Source organism: Coenobita brevimanus, chromosome 72, assembly GCF_032717465.1.
Source record: "Coenobita brevimanus isolate Jiangsu-jjx chromosome 72, ASM3271746v2, whole genome shotgun sequence".
Lineage (NCBI taxonomy): Eukaryota > Metazoa > Arthropoda > Malacostraca > Decapoda > Coenobitidae > Coenobita > Coenobita brevimanus.
The window spans coordinates 21394351-21411921 of NC_137025.1; the positions used below are offsets into that span (position 1 = coordinate 21394351).

Consider the following 17571-nt stretch of genomic DNA (forward strand, 5'->3'; position numbering starts at 1 on the left):
TATCTCATTCACTACACCACATGTACTTTACATTTCGCACAACGTATCCCAGTTAACCGGGTGGCTTGGGGAATTTACCTTCCCGGTTACAGATTTTTCCCGTATTTCTGATATTCAAATCAATTCTGTACAAAGGCAATAATTCTCACTGCAGTAAGTACAATTCAGGTACTCACCACTCACATCAAGGGCCACCCTAAGAGATTCCACCTGAAAAACAGCCTCGTAAACACATACCATGGTCATATTGCACGTGCATGCAATGCCTAGCAGTACAACAAAATGCACAACTCAATTCTGTTAACTACCGAATTATTCGGTGTATGTACTGTACTCATAGAAATGGAAAAATAAATAAAATCTTAAACATTTATTGGTGAACTGATGTTAAGACTGCATTGTAGAATTATCACGACACCTGTGCCCCCACGTGAGCTTTGTTGACGGTCCCGGCCCCGACTGACCGCCACCATTCCACCCCTCCCCCACCAGCCAGCTGTTTTGCACCATTCTGTTAACTACCGAAGTATTCGTTGTATGTACCGTACTCATAAAAATGGAAAAATAAAGAAATAAAATCCTGAACATTTATTGGTGAACTGATGTTAAGACTGCACTGTAGAATTATCATGACACCTGTGCCCCCACATGAGCATTGTTTATGGTCCTGGCCCCGACTGTATTTCTTCCCCTCCTGACCGCCACCATTCCACCCCTCACTCGCCAATCAGCTGTTTTGCACAAAATGATGTACAAAGTGCAAGTATTTATTTTTTTTTCTTCCAACAAAGTAAAAATTTATTCCTATTAACATTTTTTTTTTCACCTCTGTCAGTGCATATGTGTTCTAAGATGAATTAATATGGTGCAAGTTGGAGTTGGTCGGTTTGGAAGAAAAACGCACCGACGATGGCTGTTTGCTGATTTGCTCTCCTGAGGTGTCTGGTTTGCGAATTCCATGCATGTTTTTGAGACGATTTAACCATCCAATACTGAAATCACACTCGACTTCCATATTCATTTTACTGTGAAACTCTCTTGGTTTTTCTTGTATAAGAGAGCTAGAAATACGTGCTCCCTTAGATCTTCCTAAGCAAAACTACTCGTGCATTGAAGAGTATGCCTTTTTTCAATGGACTTACTTGTTTCGCTTTTCATGAAAAATTAATACAGCTTGGGTGCTTGGGTAGGGTTTTTTTCAAGAATACTCCCCCAGTATCCCTGCTTGTTGTAAAAGGTGACTAAAAGGGTTGGCGGAGGGTTAGTGCCCCTCCCCGGAAAACAACTAGCTAAAAAAACAAACAAGAAGCATCGGACAAGGACTGACCAAACGATGACGACCCAGGACCGGACAAAGGACTTGGTAATGGCTACGTGGAATGTAAGAGGAGTGAATGATGAGGTGAAAGTGAGAAAGATTGTGCAGGTGCTTGAGGGTGCAAAAGTGGATGTATGTGGAATGACTGAAACAAAATGGAGAGGAGAAAGTGTGAGAGAATGGGAGTATGCATGGGGTATATGTACAGGAGTAGGTGAGAATGAGAGGGCAAAGGAAGGAGTATGTATAGTTGTGAGTAAAAGATGGAAGAAGAGCATAAGACAGTATGGATCAGTTGGATCAAGGATTGTGTGGGTAAAGTTGAAAGTTGGAATACATATGTGGGTGATTGTGTGTGTGTATGCGCCAATGCAAGATTGTGCTAGTAGAGTGAGAGAAGAGTTCTGGACAAATGTGGAAGTGTGCATAGAAAAGTTTGGAAGGAATGAGAGAGTGTTTTTGATCGGTGATATGAATGGTAAAGTAGGGAATGTGAATGTGGATGGAATAGTTGGTGAGTGGGGTGTGCCTGCTGAGATAGATGAGAATGGCAGTACGTTAGTGGACATTTGTGCTGGGAGGGGGTTGGTGATAGCCAATACCCTCTTCAGGCATAAAATGATCCACAGGTATACATGGCGAGTGATGAGAAGGGTGGGTGGTGTACTGAATGAAAGGAAGGCAATGATTGATTATGTGTATGTGGATGAAAGGATGCGAAGATGTGTAATGGATGCAAGAGCTTATAGAGGTTGGGGGAGTGGACTTTCTGACCACTACTTGGTGGTGGCCAGAATTAGGATCCAAGTAAGACGGAGGAATAGAAGAAGGGAAAGACGAGAGGAAGGAGTAGTTGCAAGGAGAGTGGAAAGGTTACAAGAGGATGAGAAAAAGGTAGAGTATAAGAGAGAAGTGGAGGAACGATTAGGCAAATATGAATTGGAGCAGTTGGGGGACGTGGAAGGTGTGTGCAGGATATTTACAGAAGAAATATGTGCAGCATGTGATGTGGTGTGTGGGAGGAAGAGAAGATGGAGGGAGGTGCAAGGAACAGCGTGGTGGACTGAAGAGGTGAGACAGGCTGTGGCACAAAAGAAGAAAGCATACAATGAATGGATGAGAAATAGGGGCGTGGAAGAAGTTGAGAGGCGGAAGAGAGAGTTATATGTAGAAAGAAAGAGAGAGGTGAAAGATTAGTAAGAGAGAGTAAGAAGAGAGTGGATGAGGAATTTGGAAGGAATTTGAGTGTAAAGTGGAGGGACTGTAAGAAATTATTCTGGAATGAGGTGAAGAGAGTAAGACAGGGTGGAAGTGAGGTTAGCAGGGGAGTGAAAGATAAAAATGGTAGATTACTAGTGGAGAAGGGAGAAAAAGTGAGCAGATGGAGAGAACACTTTAAGGAATTGTTGAACAAAGAGGATGGAAGTAATGCGAGTATAAGTGGCTGGGGAATGGCTGGGAGAAGGACGGAGGTGAGAAGACAGGAAGACATCAGTAGGATAGAAGTTGTGGAAGCAGTGAAGAAAGGTAAATTGGGGAAAGCCCCAGGAATTGATTGAGTGTGTGGTGAAATGCTGAAGCATGGGGGAGAGATAGTAGTAGAATGGATGTGGAAGATGTGCAGATTGGCCTGGGAGGAAGGTAGAGTCCTGGAGGAATGGAAGTCAGGTATAATTATTCCCTTGTAGAAAGGAAAAGGGGAAAAAGAAGTGTGTGGTAATCATAGAGGCATTTGTCTTTTTAGTATAATAGGAAAAGTGTATGGTAGGATGCTTATTGACAGAGTTAGAGAAAGAACAGAGGAATTAGTTGGAGAAGAACAGGGAGGCTTTAGGAAGGGAAGAGGTTGTGTAGCTCAGATATTCATTCTTAGATCTTTAGTGGAAAAGTTTGTAGAGAAGGGAAAGAAGTAATATGCGGCTTTCATGGATTTGGAGAAAGCATATGACAGGGTGGATAGACAAGGATTGTGGAAAGTATTAAGAATATATGGAGTAGATGGAAAGTTGCTGAATGCTGTGAAGAGTATGTATGATGGTGCTAAGGCTGCAGTGCATGTGGATGGTGAACTAAGTGAATTTTTCTCTTTGGAGGCTGGGTTGAAACAGGGATGTGTCATGTCTCCATGGTTGTTCAATCTGTTCATGGATGGGGTAATAAAAGAGGTACAAGGTAGAGTAGTGGATGTTGGAGTGGCCCTGGTGAGAGAGGATAGTGTTTGGAAACTCCCTGTACTATTGTTTGCAGATGATACTGTGTTGTTGAGTGAAGATGAAGGGGAGCTGCAAGGCTTGGTGGATGAGTTTGGGAGAGTGTGTAAGAAATGGAATCTAAAGATGAATATAGGGAAGAGTAAAGTGATGGTCTTTGAGAGAGGTGAAGTCAGTGAATGTACAGCAAGGTTGGATGGTGAGGAATTGGAAAATGTGAGTACGTTTAAGTACTTGGGTAGTGTGATGAGTAAGGATGGAGGTTTGGAGGGTGAAGTGCTTGAAAGGGTACAGCAGGGAAGAAAGGTTGCTGGTTCTTTGAAAGCAGTGATAAGAAACAGGGAAGTGAGCATGGAAGTGAAAAAGTTACTACGTGGCAGTATTGTGATACCAACTCTAACGTACGGAAGTGAAGCTTGGACATTGTTGGAAGGCCACAAGTCAAGAGTGAGAGCAGTGGAAATGAGTTATTTAAGAGGAGCCTGTTGAGTCACATGGAGAGACAGGCTGACGAATGAGGATATAAAGGAGCGTTGTGGTGTGGATGTGGATGTGATAGGAAGTGTTATGAGGAACACACTGAGTTGGTTTGGCCATGTGGAGAGGATGGAGGGTGAAAGACTGACAAAGAGAGTGTATGTGAGTGAGGTGGAGGGGGGAAGAGGGAGGGAGAGGCCGAGGATGAGATGGAGGGATGGGGGTGGAGAGGTATATGAGAGAGGGGGGTGTGAGTTGGGAGCAGGGCAGTGAAATGGCGGGGGACAGAACGATGTGGAGGCGATTTGTTTGTGGCCACCCCAAACGGGATTGAGGCGTCTGGCAATAGATAGATAGATATTCAGCCATCAGTTTTATAATGTTCGCCTTTTTCAAGTCTATTGCATATGTCTAGCTTCTGTTTCAAGGTAAGCACGACATGCCTACGTTTAGTTTGCTCTTTAGGCATTTTAGAGTGTAGAAGTATTGTCTATCAGAGCAACACAACAGCAAGAGAGCTTGTTTACTGTCTGGTGATAAGAAGCAGACCGGTGATTTATGGAGGGTGAGGAGAATGACTAAATTCAAGTAGGGGAAACAGGGGGAGAGGAGGGGTGGTTAAAAGGGTTTGCTAGGGATTTACATTAGCTGGAAATGCCTTCACCTCGCTTTGTCCAACTTCACCCAGTCTCGCGTGACACGATAAAACGGCGGTTTGGCGGTCCATTCAAATTGGCATACAGTTATAACTTACTGACACATTCACCAGGCCTTGAATTTTCCCGTTTATCTGAGTATTCCGTTTGTCTGGATACTGAATATCAGGGATTGTACTGTACAGAGCTGATATTCATGTATTTTAGCCATGCTTCTACAGTACCTCTCGACACCCGTTAAATAGGAGAATTTGGAAGGTTTTTGGGTGTCAAGTTGAGGGAATGTAAGAAAATGTTCTGGAAGGAGATATAGAGAGTTGGTCAGGGTGGCAAAGGAGGTAGAAGGGGAGTGATAGATAAAAATGGTTTATTGATAATGGAGAAGGGAGAAAAAGTGAACAGACCATGAAATCTCCTCTGAATACCAGAAATGTGTGATTGGTGAGTGCAGTACTCTTCTCTTGTGTATTATGTGCTATATTACATTATATTATATGTATGTTGTGTGATATTACATGCACAGATACTATGATGATGGCAGGGGTTATTTTTGTAAGTACAGGTACATACAGTACTGTATATTATTGTATTCTTTTATACGTAAGAATTGATTAATTGAAGTTTTGAAAGTCCCGTGAATTTTGTATAATTGAGACTTTTCTAAGTGGTTGTGGAAATATTTGCAGTCAACCCCTGTTACTTTCAGGATCAGTATTTGTGGGTTCGCATATTTGCGAAGTTATTTTGAAAAGCACAGGAAGAGATTTCCTGTTTTTCCCACAGCATCAGATGTTCCTAGTTGTTCATTAAGTAAGTTTTTTGCATATTTTCCATGGTTAATACTTTCCTGTACAGTTAAACTGTGCACATACCTGTGTATAGGCATGTGCTGGTCAGCACAGGCATCAACAGAAAAAATCTCTCACCATTCTCTAGTGGTAGCAGTTGTTCTTAGAGGTTTGTAAGTGATTTTTTACATGTTTTCACTGAGAAATATTGTCCTATACAGTTGTACTGCACATATTGTACAGTTACTGTAGGCACGTGCTGTTCAGCACAAGGCAGCAGATGCATTCTATATATCACCACTCAGATCTCCCACCATTCTCTTTAGGTGTTGCATCATGCTGTAGTTCAGTTCTCCCATTCTGCTCTTGCAGTGAGAGCTTGCTTATGATTGGCTACTAGGAAAAGCGTCTGCCTATGCTTGATCTTTCCCCCTGCCCTATTGGTTAGACACGGTGGGGACTCAGGCATACACTGCTGCACTCATTCCCTCAGTTCCTTTTACTGGTTGAGCATTCGCGTGTGTTTAGCATGAGTGTTCGGTGGCTATGTTTACTGTAATAGTGCTGCTGTATTCACCAACTCTCTGAAAATATGGGTCCTAAGCTTGCGCACAAGGTGCTCCGGCACATGAGCCCAAACGAAAGAAGTCTGTATTGTCGTTCGAGAATAAAGTGAAGGTGCTTGACATGTTGTGTGAGGGGCAGTTGTTCGCAGCTGTGGGTCAGCACTTTCGAATGAACAAGAGCATGGTTCGCCATTTTAATGAAAATGAGAAGGCCATTTATAATGCTGTTGCTGTTAGTGTAAGTGGCAGTGCAAAAGTAGCAACAGCTGTGGGTAACATAACCGTAGTGCATGGAATCGGCCTTATGTGAGTACCCCATACAGTACAGTACACTATACTGTATTGTACCCAGAATTGCTCATGCCTAATCATTTAATTTCATTTTAGGATGTATAAATGTGCCATAAAATGCATTTACAGGTGTTATACTGGGTTTGTAGGTAATAGGAATAGCTAAAACATTGAAATCAGTAGATTTGGGATATCCATGGAATTTAATACAGGTAACTCGCACGGAACACTATCTCACGGAACGCGCTCGCAATTATACACGGTAAGGGCTGGGATACATATAAGACAATGTAAGATTAAAAAACCATTATGAAAACTACAAATTAACGCAGGAGAGGCCTTTGAAAGATGAAATCCTCGAACGTCACCGCAGCGCGCGGTTTGTTTTGATTACGTGACGATCTAGGCGGGAAATTATTCAGTGAGTGAGACATTCCCGAGTACAGTAGCTCAGTATTTGTAAGTTAAATATTTACAGTACTGTACTGTCCTGGTAAGTTTATGTGCAACTTAAAGTACTATTAAATAACGTTAAAGCAAGAAATAAAGTCTTATAACCAGTTTACCTGATAGGCGTCAGAATATTGCCTTTTTTATTTGTTCGTTTCTTCCACAATACTGTACAGTATTTGTAAGTTAAATATTTACTGTTCTCGTATGTACTGTACTTGTAAGCACTTAAATAAAGTTAAATCATTAAATAAAGCCTTGTAACTAGTTAACCCGAATTATATGATTACCCATGATCGGCATCGGAATATTGCCTTTTTTGTTTGTTCGTTAAACTCTTACTGTACTGCTTTTCTGCAGTACTGTATTTGTAAGTTAAATATTTACTGTTCTGGTATGTACTTGTAAGCAATTAAAGCATTAAATAAAGCCTTGTAACCAGTTAACCTGATTTATATGATTACCCATGATCGGCGTCGGAATATTGCCTTTTTTGTTTGTTCATTAAAGACTTATAATAAAAGAAAAATACATTTTTGTCTTGGTATCTTTACCTATTTGCTCAGGTTTGCTGTAATGGTTTGGATCATTTGATGCAATGCAACTTGTAGAAAACTGTGAATAAACTTTCGGGAAGTGAACGAAAATCTGGGACATGAGACTGACCTTGACTTCACCTTCTCATGTATCATCTGTCAGTTCACCACCTGCTATCGTGATGAGTGGGTGTACGATTTTTTCGCTCTTGGCCATGCCTAACCACGCATAGGTACACCCATTATCTCGACCCAGACAGAAAATACAATCTTTTTCCTCCCTTGCAAAACACAAACAACCACCCTGTTTACGAGACAGCAATATATATTGCGAAAATAACAAGGTAAAATGATAAAGATGAACGTAAAATGATAGAGAAAGATGAACATGTTATGACGGAAGAAGTATGTTTTCCCCGTATGTAAACGTATTTATTTCTGCTTTGTATCTGCATTCGTAATAATTAGACTTATTGTTAGTTCTGAAACTGCATTACGATTCTATTTTTAGCCATTCTCGTGGTGTGGGAGCTGGAAGTTGTGACACAACTTCCTTATTGCTAATCGGACTGACTCTCCATTTTATTCTCCCGTGGCAGAGTCTAGCCTTGGAGGACGTGCAGTTTTCTCATTTAGGACTGAAAATTCAACTCTTTCGCTCCCTTTTCCAAGCATGGGCACAACGATATCGTAAAAAATAACTTGAAACTACCATAAATATATATCAAAAAGGTGAAAATGTATTCATATTTTTTTTTTTCAGCCATTCTTAACACATTATGTACTGAAATCATTCGATATCACAGTACTGCACTTCTAAGTTAAATATGTACTGTTCTGGTATGTACTTGTAAGTTAAAGCACTGGTACCAGTTAACCTGATTTATATGATTACCTATGATCGGCGTCGGAATGTTTCCTTGTGTTTACGTACAGTATTTGTGTGTTGAAGTTTTGCTGTGGAGTACTGTATTTGTGAGTTATAACATTAAATAAACCTTCTAACCACTTAAAGTGCTTTCTAGTGATTACCAGTGACAGATAACAGCAAAACAACACATTTGGGGGGTCTAGGGAGCAAAATACGGAGTAGTTTAAATATACGCGATTTCGCACCTAACACGGCACAGTATGAACGAAACCCACGTGTTCCGTGCGAGTTACCTGTATTTGCGAGATGTTCTGGTACATAACCCCCGCAAATATTGAGACCTGACTGTAAAACATATTTTTGGAATTAATGTGGTTTCAATTTTGTCTGGATGAGCCGACACCTGGACTAAATGGATCCTGACCAGCAAGGATCTACTGTACTTCTAATTCATGCCCTATGGTACTATCAGTAAGCCCTTTCCATGGGCGGCTTGGCAGGGGTGGAGGTGGCATGCAGAAGGCATGTGGACGATGAATTGGCGATGCTGATATTTTGTATTCTCTTCATGGAGGCAAGCACCTGACTGGTGCTATGTGGCCTGTGCCTGACGTACCCAGCTGAATGGAATGAGATGCCTGAGGCCACTTGAGATTTAATTTATGAGCACTCTCCTCAAACTGTGATGTAGCCATGATTGCATGTATACAGTAATCCCTCATTAATCTGGACGTGCAGTATCCAGACCTGTTCATTATCGGGATACTGGACCTTGGCTCTAGTAAACCATTATCCGAATTTACTTGCTATATTCCAGACGTAAAAGCCCCCAAGAACTTTGGCTGGCCAGCCGGCATGTTCAAACATTCGGTATCATGGCCGCTGGGCTCGAGTTATGAGCGGGAATTAGGCTGCAACCCACAACCAGAGCTAAAATATCTGTCCTCCCCTGTACTGAACGGTCAAAATTGCACACTGGTCCGATCACTCCCAACAAGTCTCCTGCACCCAAACAATACGACTGTAACCCATGAGCGGTGTCAAAACGTCTGTATACATCCCCACCGAATGTTCAAAATCACGCGGCCTCCGGGCTAAGTCTTTCCCAACTGCCACCACACACTGAACACAGACCACAAGCCATGAGTACATGTTCGGTGAGAGTGGCCGTCCGCCTCTGTACCTAACATCCAAAGTCGCCCGGTCACCGGGAGTTTTGTTTCCAAATAGCCACCAAGCATCTAACAGACCACAAGCCACGAGTATATGTACGGTGAAAGCACCCATCCATCTCGTGACAGAAGGGTGAAAATCCTGCCTAATGCCTCGCTTCTCCCCCCTTCCCTCCCTCCTCCATACCCTGCTGGTTCCCCTCTCACTCCCTCCCCTCCTTTGCGCTGATAGCACATACTCGAGTTTTTAATTATTTTTTTTTTTTTTTCTAATACTATTGGTCGTATCAAAATTCCGAAGTGAGCATGGGAAACCTCATGAAATTCTGCATCTAGAAATGTGTTTAACTGTGGGAAGGGGCTCGCAAAATTTTGCACTAGGATTTTTTTTTTTTTTTTTTTAATTTTTTTTTTTTTTTTTATCCGACTGAGCATAGGCTTCACAGCCTGCTCCCAAGGCCCAGTAGTCCTCCTACATACCATACACCTGCACATGTCACCACTTCGGCACTAACACCCACCATCCATATTGAATACATGCTAGGGCTGTCTCATACAGGACTTGCGTATTGTTATTAGCGGGCGTATTTTTACAACATGTCGGTGGGACTTCTGGTAGATCAGGTCTGATTAAATGAAATTCAAATCCTTAAACTGTTCCCTGCCCCAGTGGGGATTTGAATCTGGTCTGGTGGGACTGCAGGCCACCTCTCTACTGACTGAGCCACCGATGGGAAATTATGTGAATGTAAGTTTACGTGGAAGGTGTGTGTAGGATATTTACAGAAGAAATATGTGCAGCATGTGATGTGGTGTGTGGGAGGAAGAGAAGATGGAGGGAGGTGCAAGGAACAGCGTGGTGGACTGAAGAGGTGAAACAGGCTGTAGCACAAAAGAAGAAAGCATACAATGAATGGATGAGAAATAGGGGCATGGAAGAAGTTGAGAGGCGGAAGAGAGAGTTATGTGTAGAAAGAAAGAGAGAGGTGAAAAGATTAGTAAGAGAGAGTAAGAAGAGAGTGGATGAGGAATTTGGAAGGAATTTGAGTGTAAAGTGGAGGGACTGTAAGAAAATGTTCTGGAAAGAGGTGAAAAGAGTAAGACAGGGTGGAAGTGAAGTTAGCAGGGGAGTGAAAGATAAAAATGGTAGATTACTAGTGGAGAAGGGAGAAAAAGTGAGCAGATGGAGAGAACACATTAAGGAATTGTTGAACATAGAGGATGGAAGTAATGCGAGTATAAGTGGGTGGGGAATGGCTGGGAGAAGGAGGGAGGTGAGAAGACAGGAAGAAATCAGTAGGTTAGAAGTTGTGGAAGCAATGAAGAAAGGTAAATTGGGGAAAGCCCCAGGAATTGAGTGAGTGTGTGGTGAAATGCTGAAACATGGGGGAGAGATAGTAGTAGAATGGATGTGGAAGATGTGCAGATTGGCCTGGGAGGAAGGTAGAGTCCGGGAGGATTGGAATTCAGGTTTAATTATTCCCTTGTACAAAGGAAAAGGGGAAAAAGAAGTGTGTGGTAATCATAGAGGCATCTGTCTTCTTAGTATAATAGGAAAAGTGTATGGTAGGATACTTATTGACAGAGTTAGAGAAAGAACAGAGAAATTAGTTGGAGATGAACAGGGAGGCTTTAGGAAGGGAAGATGTTATGTAGATCAGATATTCATTCTTAGATCTTTAGTGGAAAAGTTTGTAGAGAAGGGAAAGAAGTTGTATGCGGCTTTCATGGATTTGGAGAAAGCATATGACAGGGTGGATAGACAAGGATTGTGGAAAGTGTTAAGAATATATGGAGTAGATGGGAAGTTGTTGAATACTGTGAAGAGTATGTATGATGGTGCGAAGGCTGCAGTGCGTGTTGATGGTGAACTAAGTGAATTTTTCTCTTTGAAAGTTGGGTGTAAACAGGGATATGTCATGTCTCCATGGTTGTTCAATCTGTACATGGATGGGGTAATAAAAGAGGTACAAGGTAGGGTAGTGGATGTTGGAGTGGCCCTGGTGAGAGAGGATAGTGTTTGGAAACTCCCTGTACTGTTGTTTGCAGATGATACTGTGTTGTTGAGTAAAGACGAAGGGGAGCTGCCAGGCTTGGTGGATGAGTTTGGGAGAGTGTGTAAGAAACGGAATCTAGAAAGTGATGGTCTTTGAGAGAGGTGAAGTCAGTGAATGTACATCAAGGTTGGTTGGTGAGGAATTGGAAAATGTGAGTACGTTTAAGTACTTGTGTAGTGTGATGAGTAAGGATGGAGGTTTGGAGGGTGAAGTGCTTGAAAGGGTACAGCAGGGAAGAAAGGTTGCTGGTTCTTTGAAAGCAGTGATAAGAAACAGGGAAGTGAGCATGGAAGTGAAAAAGTTACTACTTGACAGTATTGTGATACCAACTCTAACGTACGGAAATGAAGCTTGGACGTTGTTGGAAGGCCACAAGTCAAGAGAGAGCAGTGGAAATGAGTTATTGATGAGGAGCCTGTTGAGTCACATGGAGAGACAGGCTGACGAATGAGGATATAAAGGAGCGTTGTGGTGTGGATGTGGATGTGATAGGAAGTGTTATGAGGAACACACTGAGGTGGTTTGGCCATGTGGAGAGGATGGAGGGTGAGAGACTGACGAAGAGAGTGTATGTGAGTGAGGTGGGGGGGGAGGAAGAGGGAGGGGGAGGCCGAGGATGAGATGGAGGGATGGGATGGAGAGGTATATGAGAGAGGGGGGTTTGAGTTGGGAGCAGGGCAGTGAAATGGCGGGGGACAGAACGACTTGGAGGCGATTTGTTTGTGGCCACCCCAAACGGGATTGAGGCGTCTGGCAATAGATAGATAGATAGAAGTTTTACTCTTGAACACTATTTATTCTCTCTGCATTTCTGCACTTTTACTCATCAGTTTTCTTTATTGTTATTAGCTTATCTTTGGTATAAGCACCAGCCAAGATGATGGTATACCATTTATACCAATTTAACCAATTTCCGGTGGCATAATTAGCAGTGGAATTACAGTGAGTCTTCAAAATACGAAAACCTGAAGTATAAATTTTCGATGGTATGAAAGCAATGAACACAGGACAAATTCCAGAATACGAAAATATCTCAATGATATAAAAATTGATATGAAAGGAAATACAGAGATAGCCTGATTATCCAGACTATATGGTGTGAAGAGGTGCCTGATTAGTCTGAAATCACGATTAATCCTGCGGAAACAAAACACAAGTACTGTTAGATTGATTTATTTACCGATAAATGTACAATGAAAGACACAACTGTCTTCCCAGTTCAGTCTGAAGAAAATTTACACCAGGCGAAATACAATGTAAACCCTGTTTCTACTAGTGTGTGTTTCAAATGGTTCGATTTTTCCACGCTATATTCGTCAGACTTTGGGAAGATACTTGTGTCTTTCATTGTACACTTGAAGCAGCAGAAAGACCTTACCAATTCAATTCATAATCCTCCAGCTTGTTTCTGTAATTTTCTGACAACTTTCAGTTTGGCAAATTACTTTTTCTTGCTGAAAAATTTCCTCCTCATTATTATTGTCATTTTCCTCTACGATCGTTTCCAGCGCAGTGGAAGAAAACTTGCTCAAAGGTGGATATTGTTTCCCAACTGGAGATTAGGTTAGGCGTACAGATAAGCTTGGTTAGGCCAGGTTTAGTTAAACACTTAGGGAAGAACAGTCCTTTCCGCCATTATGTTAATGAAATAAACAAGAGTTGTCACACCAGAACAGCTAAAAACTACGGGGAAACAGATTTAACAAGAAACCTTTACTGTATTTACCAACCCAGAAATAATCTGGAAAATATAACAGACTATCAGGAAGAAGTGATTTGGTAAGTTGTTTTTACTGCTTAAAATAAAGCATATGCTTAGCCCCCTTAGTGACTGTGGGTTCAGAAATTTGAGTGCTCCCTTGGTTGACCTTGGGACCATTTTTTCAAACTTCTAAAATCAATTTCTTCTTCTTACATATGTGAAAAGACTCGTGTGGTACACCTGGCTTTTTTTTTTTTTTCTTACCCATCCTGCTTTTTGCTATGATTCGTGTAAGAATTAATAAAATTAGGATGTGTGTTACATTAGCATGTAAGCGTCAGCGAAAACATCTGGGATGAAGTGAACTGTGAACGCCTACCGCTTGAGGTGGTAGATTAGGGTCGTGTAAACACACCAGTGACCTTTGTTCCCTTTCCATAATTGCTTGCAGTTTTTTGAAGCTCGCCCTTTCACAACATCACTGACACCGGTACAGTAAGGCTTTGTTCAGGGCCAGCAGCTATGAAAGCGATAATGGAATACATTATTGTATATATCAGTTCTCTCTCTTTCACACATACACATAAGAACGAACAATAAAATGAGCAGTAAATGTACACTGACTCTAAGGAGCAGAAACAACTGTGCTCAGTCGGTCTGAAATATATTGGGAAGAGTGATACCGAACGAAGAATGTGGAACTGAATGCTAACCTATGAGAACATGTGGGACGAAACTAATTTTTTTCTGATTAGCAAATACTTTTGTTTGATATCGTCTCTTAAAATTGTAAAACCCATAATCTTTCATGTAAGCATACAGCCTAAAGACCATACCAATTCAGTTCATATTCCTCTAGTTTGTCTTCTATATTTTTCTGACTATTTTGAGGGTGGTAAATTATGTTCTCTCGATGAAATTAGGGCGCATGTAACGTAAGCATGTAAACATCGGCGTAGAGTGGAGAGAACACCTGACTGATGGGATGGTAGAGTAGGGTCATGTACTCACACCAGTGACCTTCATTCCCATCCTGTAATTGTTCGCAGTTTTTTATAATGCCCTAACTCAATGTCATTGACACCGAAACTGAAGTGTTGTTCAAGGCCGGCAACTACGAAGGGGTTAATGGAATACTGTATGAAAAATTCAAAATGGGCGCAGTGCATAGTGCCTCACTTGCTTGCTGAGAAAACGAACTAATCTCTCTCTGGTAAACAAATTTTCGCGCATTTCTCAATTGAGTCCACGTCCCTCCTCTCCTCACAGCCTCACTATATGTGAGGATATTTTCGCAGCACTTCACCTTTTTGTATTGTTTCACCATGCCTCCCAAGCGCCCTGCATCATCTCTAGCACTTGGGGGAGCCCGCTGCAAAGCAGCAGGAGCACCTTACTCTAATTGTGAAAAGGAAATTGGAAATTATAGGACTCCATGAGGAGGGGCAGGGAGTCTCGGAGATTGGGCGTGCTTTAGGCTTTGCTTTTCCACCATTGGAACTGTGACGAAGAAAAAGGAGATGTACAAGAATATGGCCACGTTCTTTACAATTGTATACAGGTACTGCTTACTTCTTAATAGGGGGGAGTTTAGTTTAGGTGGGGGTCCGAGGGGGTCCTGGGATGCATCCCCCCATTTATGTGTGTATTTCAGTGGGGAAAATTGTTCGATATACGAAATTTTGAATTACGAAAGTTTTTTTTGGTCCCTATCCGTTTCATATATCAAGGACTCAATGTAACTTGATTACAAAATTGTGGGGGAGGGGAGTAATATTAGTGACTTTTGATAGAATGGTTAGCGTCATTTTAGCGACTTTTAGGCATGAGCATAGCGACATTTGAAAATGTGAGTTGGCAACCCTGATTCCTGTGCCACTTTGGCCATGTTTGACATATTGATTAATATTGACATATTTCGTCAATATTGTGCAGAAAAAACTGCTGTAACTTGATTACAAAAATGTGGGGGGAAAGATTAATAGCGACTTTTGATAGAATGGTTAGTGACATTTTAGCGACTTTTAGGCATGAGCATAACGACATTTGAAAATGTGAGTTTGCAACTCTGACTCTTGTGCCACTCGAGTCAAGCAGAAGCTTGACGTGATCAAGCGGAAGGAGAGAGGAGAACGTAATTGTGCCATCGCCAAAAAGTGCCAAGTCAACGAGTCAGCTATTCATCTGACCCAGCACTTGTCATAATGGAAAGGTACCTGGTCATGTACTGCAACTGACGGGAAAGGGAAGAAGTTCCAATCTACTCTATAACACACACAAACTCTTCAATTCAAGTTGAGGAATCCTCCAGTGTTTGTGGGTACTGAAGTCATTTTTAGGCAGGTAAATATCCTGGGAAAAATCCCGGAAAATTTCCCCCAAAATGTGAAGTTGGGGCTGGCTTGGGTACCATGAAACCAGTGGCATACCTGAGGGGGGGAGGGGACCCCCAAATGCCTTAGAAATTTATAAGTTTTTAAATTAATATTTAAAAATATATATATTTATCATCCCAACAATCCCTACTGAGATATTAGATAAGTTTTGAGAACTAGGGGGGCTAGGTTCTTTGTGGGGCCCCCCTCCTGGAGGGGGGCCCCACAAAGAACCTAGCCCCCTGGGCCCCCAAATCTCTAGGTACGCCCCTGCATGAACCCTTTAACATGTAAACATACGGCCATGTAACGCGGAAATTTCATGAAGTGAGCACCTGCCAGGAACGATATTTGCGCGTTATGTGAGAGGTGACTGTATAAACAAGCCACCTCATATTCAGCTTAGGCCAAAGATATTGTTTTTTTGGTCCCTGTAGTTTTCTCTCACTCTTTGGAGAGTTTTTGAGAGAATTATTTCGATTATTGAGAACGCTAGTTGTTTGTCAAGTATTTTTCTTTACATGTAAAATGTTTCCTATTAATTGTTACCACTGCCTAGAAATGAAATCTCAGTTGTATATTCTTTACTCTTCCAGGTTGCAGAGATAACATTTAACTTCTGGTACAAGCTTTCTGAGGTGTTGTATCGCAAAAATAATGACAACATCAACGAACAGTTCAAACCATACGTCGAGAGGCTTATTGAGGCCCTGTACCGCCACTGTCAGATTGAGCCCGATCATGTAAGTATTTTTGAAGGTGTGGATAAGGGTAATGTTGGTTGAAGAAAGCCTTACGTGATAAAGAAGTGATTGGGGGAGTAAATTGGTGAGGGAGAAGGAAGAGGAAGGGTAGTTTATGAGAGAGGAGTATGAGAATAAAGTAGCCAGGAGGCAGTTCTGTCCTGCCATTTCTCGTTGGGGGTTTCCAGGAAGGAGCATGACATTGGAGATTATGATAATGATGCTGAAGGAAGTATTTCATCTGCCCATTCATTTAACCCCCAGCCCAAGGGTTCACCAGGCTCTTGCATCACTCTTCTTTTAGGACTTCTGCTTTGGATATGATTCACACGTTGTGAGCTGAAAGAATGCTCATTTCTAATTTCATTGTACCTAGATGGTGAGTCATATGCAACTTTGAGAGAAAACAAGTAAATTGGTTGGTGATAAATCAGCACCTTTATTAAATAACAGTGGAAAAAGTCTGCGGCCACCCTTTGCGGGATTAGGGCATTGGGCTATAGATAGATAGATAGATAGAAAATGCAAACCCCACCCTCCTAGACCCAGTAGTTACCAAGCTATGGCCTGTCAAAGTTGATAATAGTTACCCGTCATGGCCCTGGCGAGAAAGAAAATACGCCTCTCGCACCTGTTTTCTTCACAAAAATGCATACAAAAATCACCAAAATCAACTTTTTTGGTGTGTGTAGGTTTTGTAAACCATTGTAATGTGCTTAGAAAAAATAAAATGGTGGCAATCCCCCCCCCCCAATAAATATGATAAATAGTAAAAATTATCCTCCCCTCCTCTCCTCTCCCCACACCTCCCCTCCCCTCCCCTCCCCTTTTCCCCTCCCCCCTCCCCTCCCTGCGGAGCTGTCAAATCTAGCTAGAGAAAATGGTCATGAACTACTCCAATAAAAATATGATAAATAGTAAAAATTATCCTCCCCTCCTCTCCCCTCCCCATACTTCCAGTCCCCTCCCTCCCCTTCCCTTCTCTCCCCTCCTCTCTCCTCTTCCCTCCCAGCCCCTCGCCTAACCTCCCCTCCCCCCTCTCCTCCCCTCCAAGCTGTGAAATCTAGCTAGGGAAGATAAAATTTCCTTTTTGAGTGGGTTTACCACGTTGAGTACACCGCTTCCCATCCGATCAGCGAAGTTAAGCAACGTTGGGTCTGGTTAGTACTTGGATGGGTGACCGCCTGGGAACATCAGATGCTGTTGGCATCCCTACGTGTCAGGTGGGGTTGGTGGAGGATTAGTGCCCCTCCCTGTAAAACAATTAACTCTAAGCCGTTGACCACCCCGTTTGGGATACATGGCGTCTGGCAATGAATGAAAAAATATCTTAGTACCTATACCTGTGATACATCTTTT

At 42.1% G+C, this 17571-nt stretch overlaps 1 protein-coding gene and 1 pseudogene across 1 annotated transcript in view; both read left to right on the forward strand.

Annotated features, from left to right (window-relative positions):
* The window catches only part of Tnpo-SR (transportin 3), a 453809-nt gene that overhangs the window by 211793 nt on the left and 224445 nt on the right, over positions 1-17571 (forward strand). Inside the window, exon 8 of the mRNA XM_080278214.1 lies at positions 16066-16212. Coding sequence (XP_080134340.1) covers positions 16066-16212 — 147 coding nt within the window. The remainder of the gene's footprint in view (positions 1-16065; positions 16213-17571) is intronic.
* LOC145407365 (5S ribosomal RNA) lies at positions 17303-17421 on the forward strand (annotated as a pseudogene).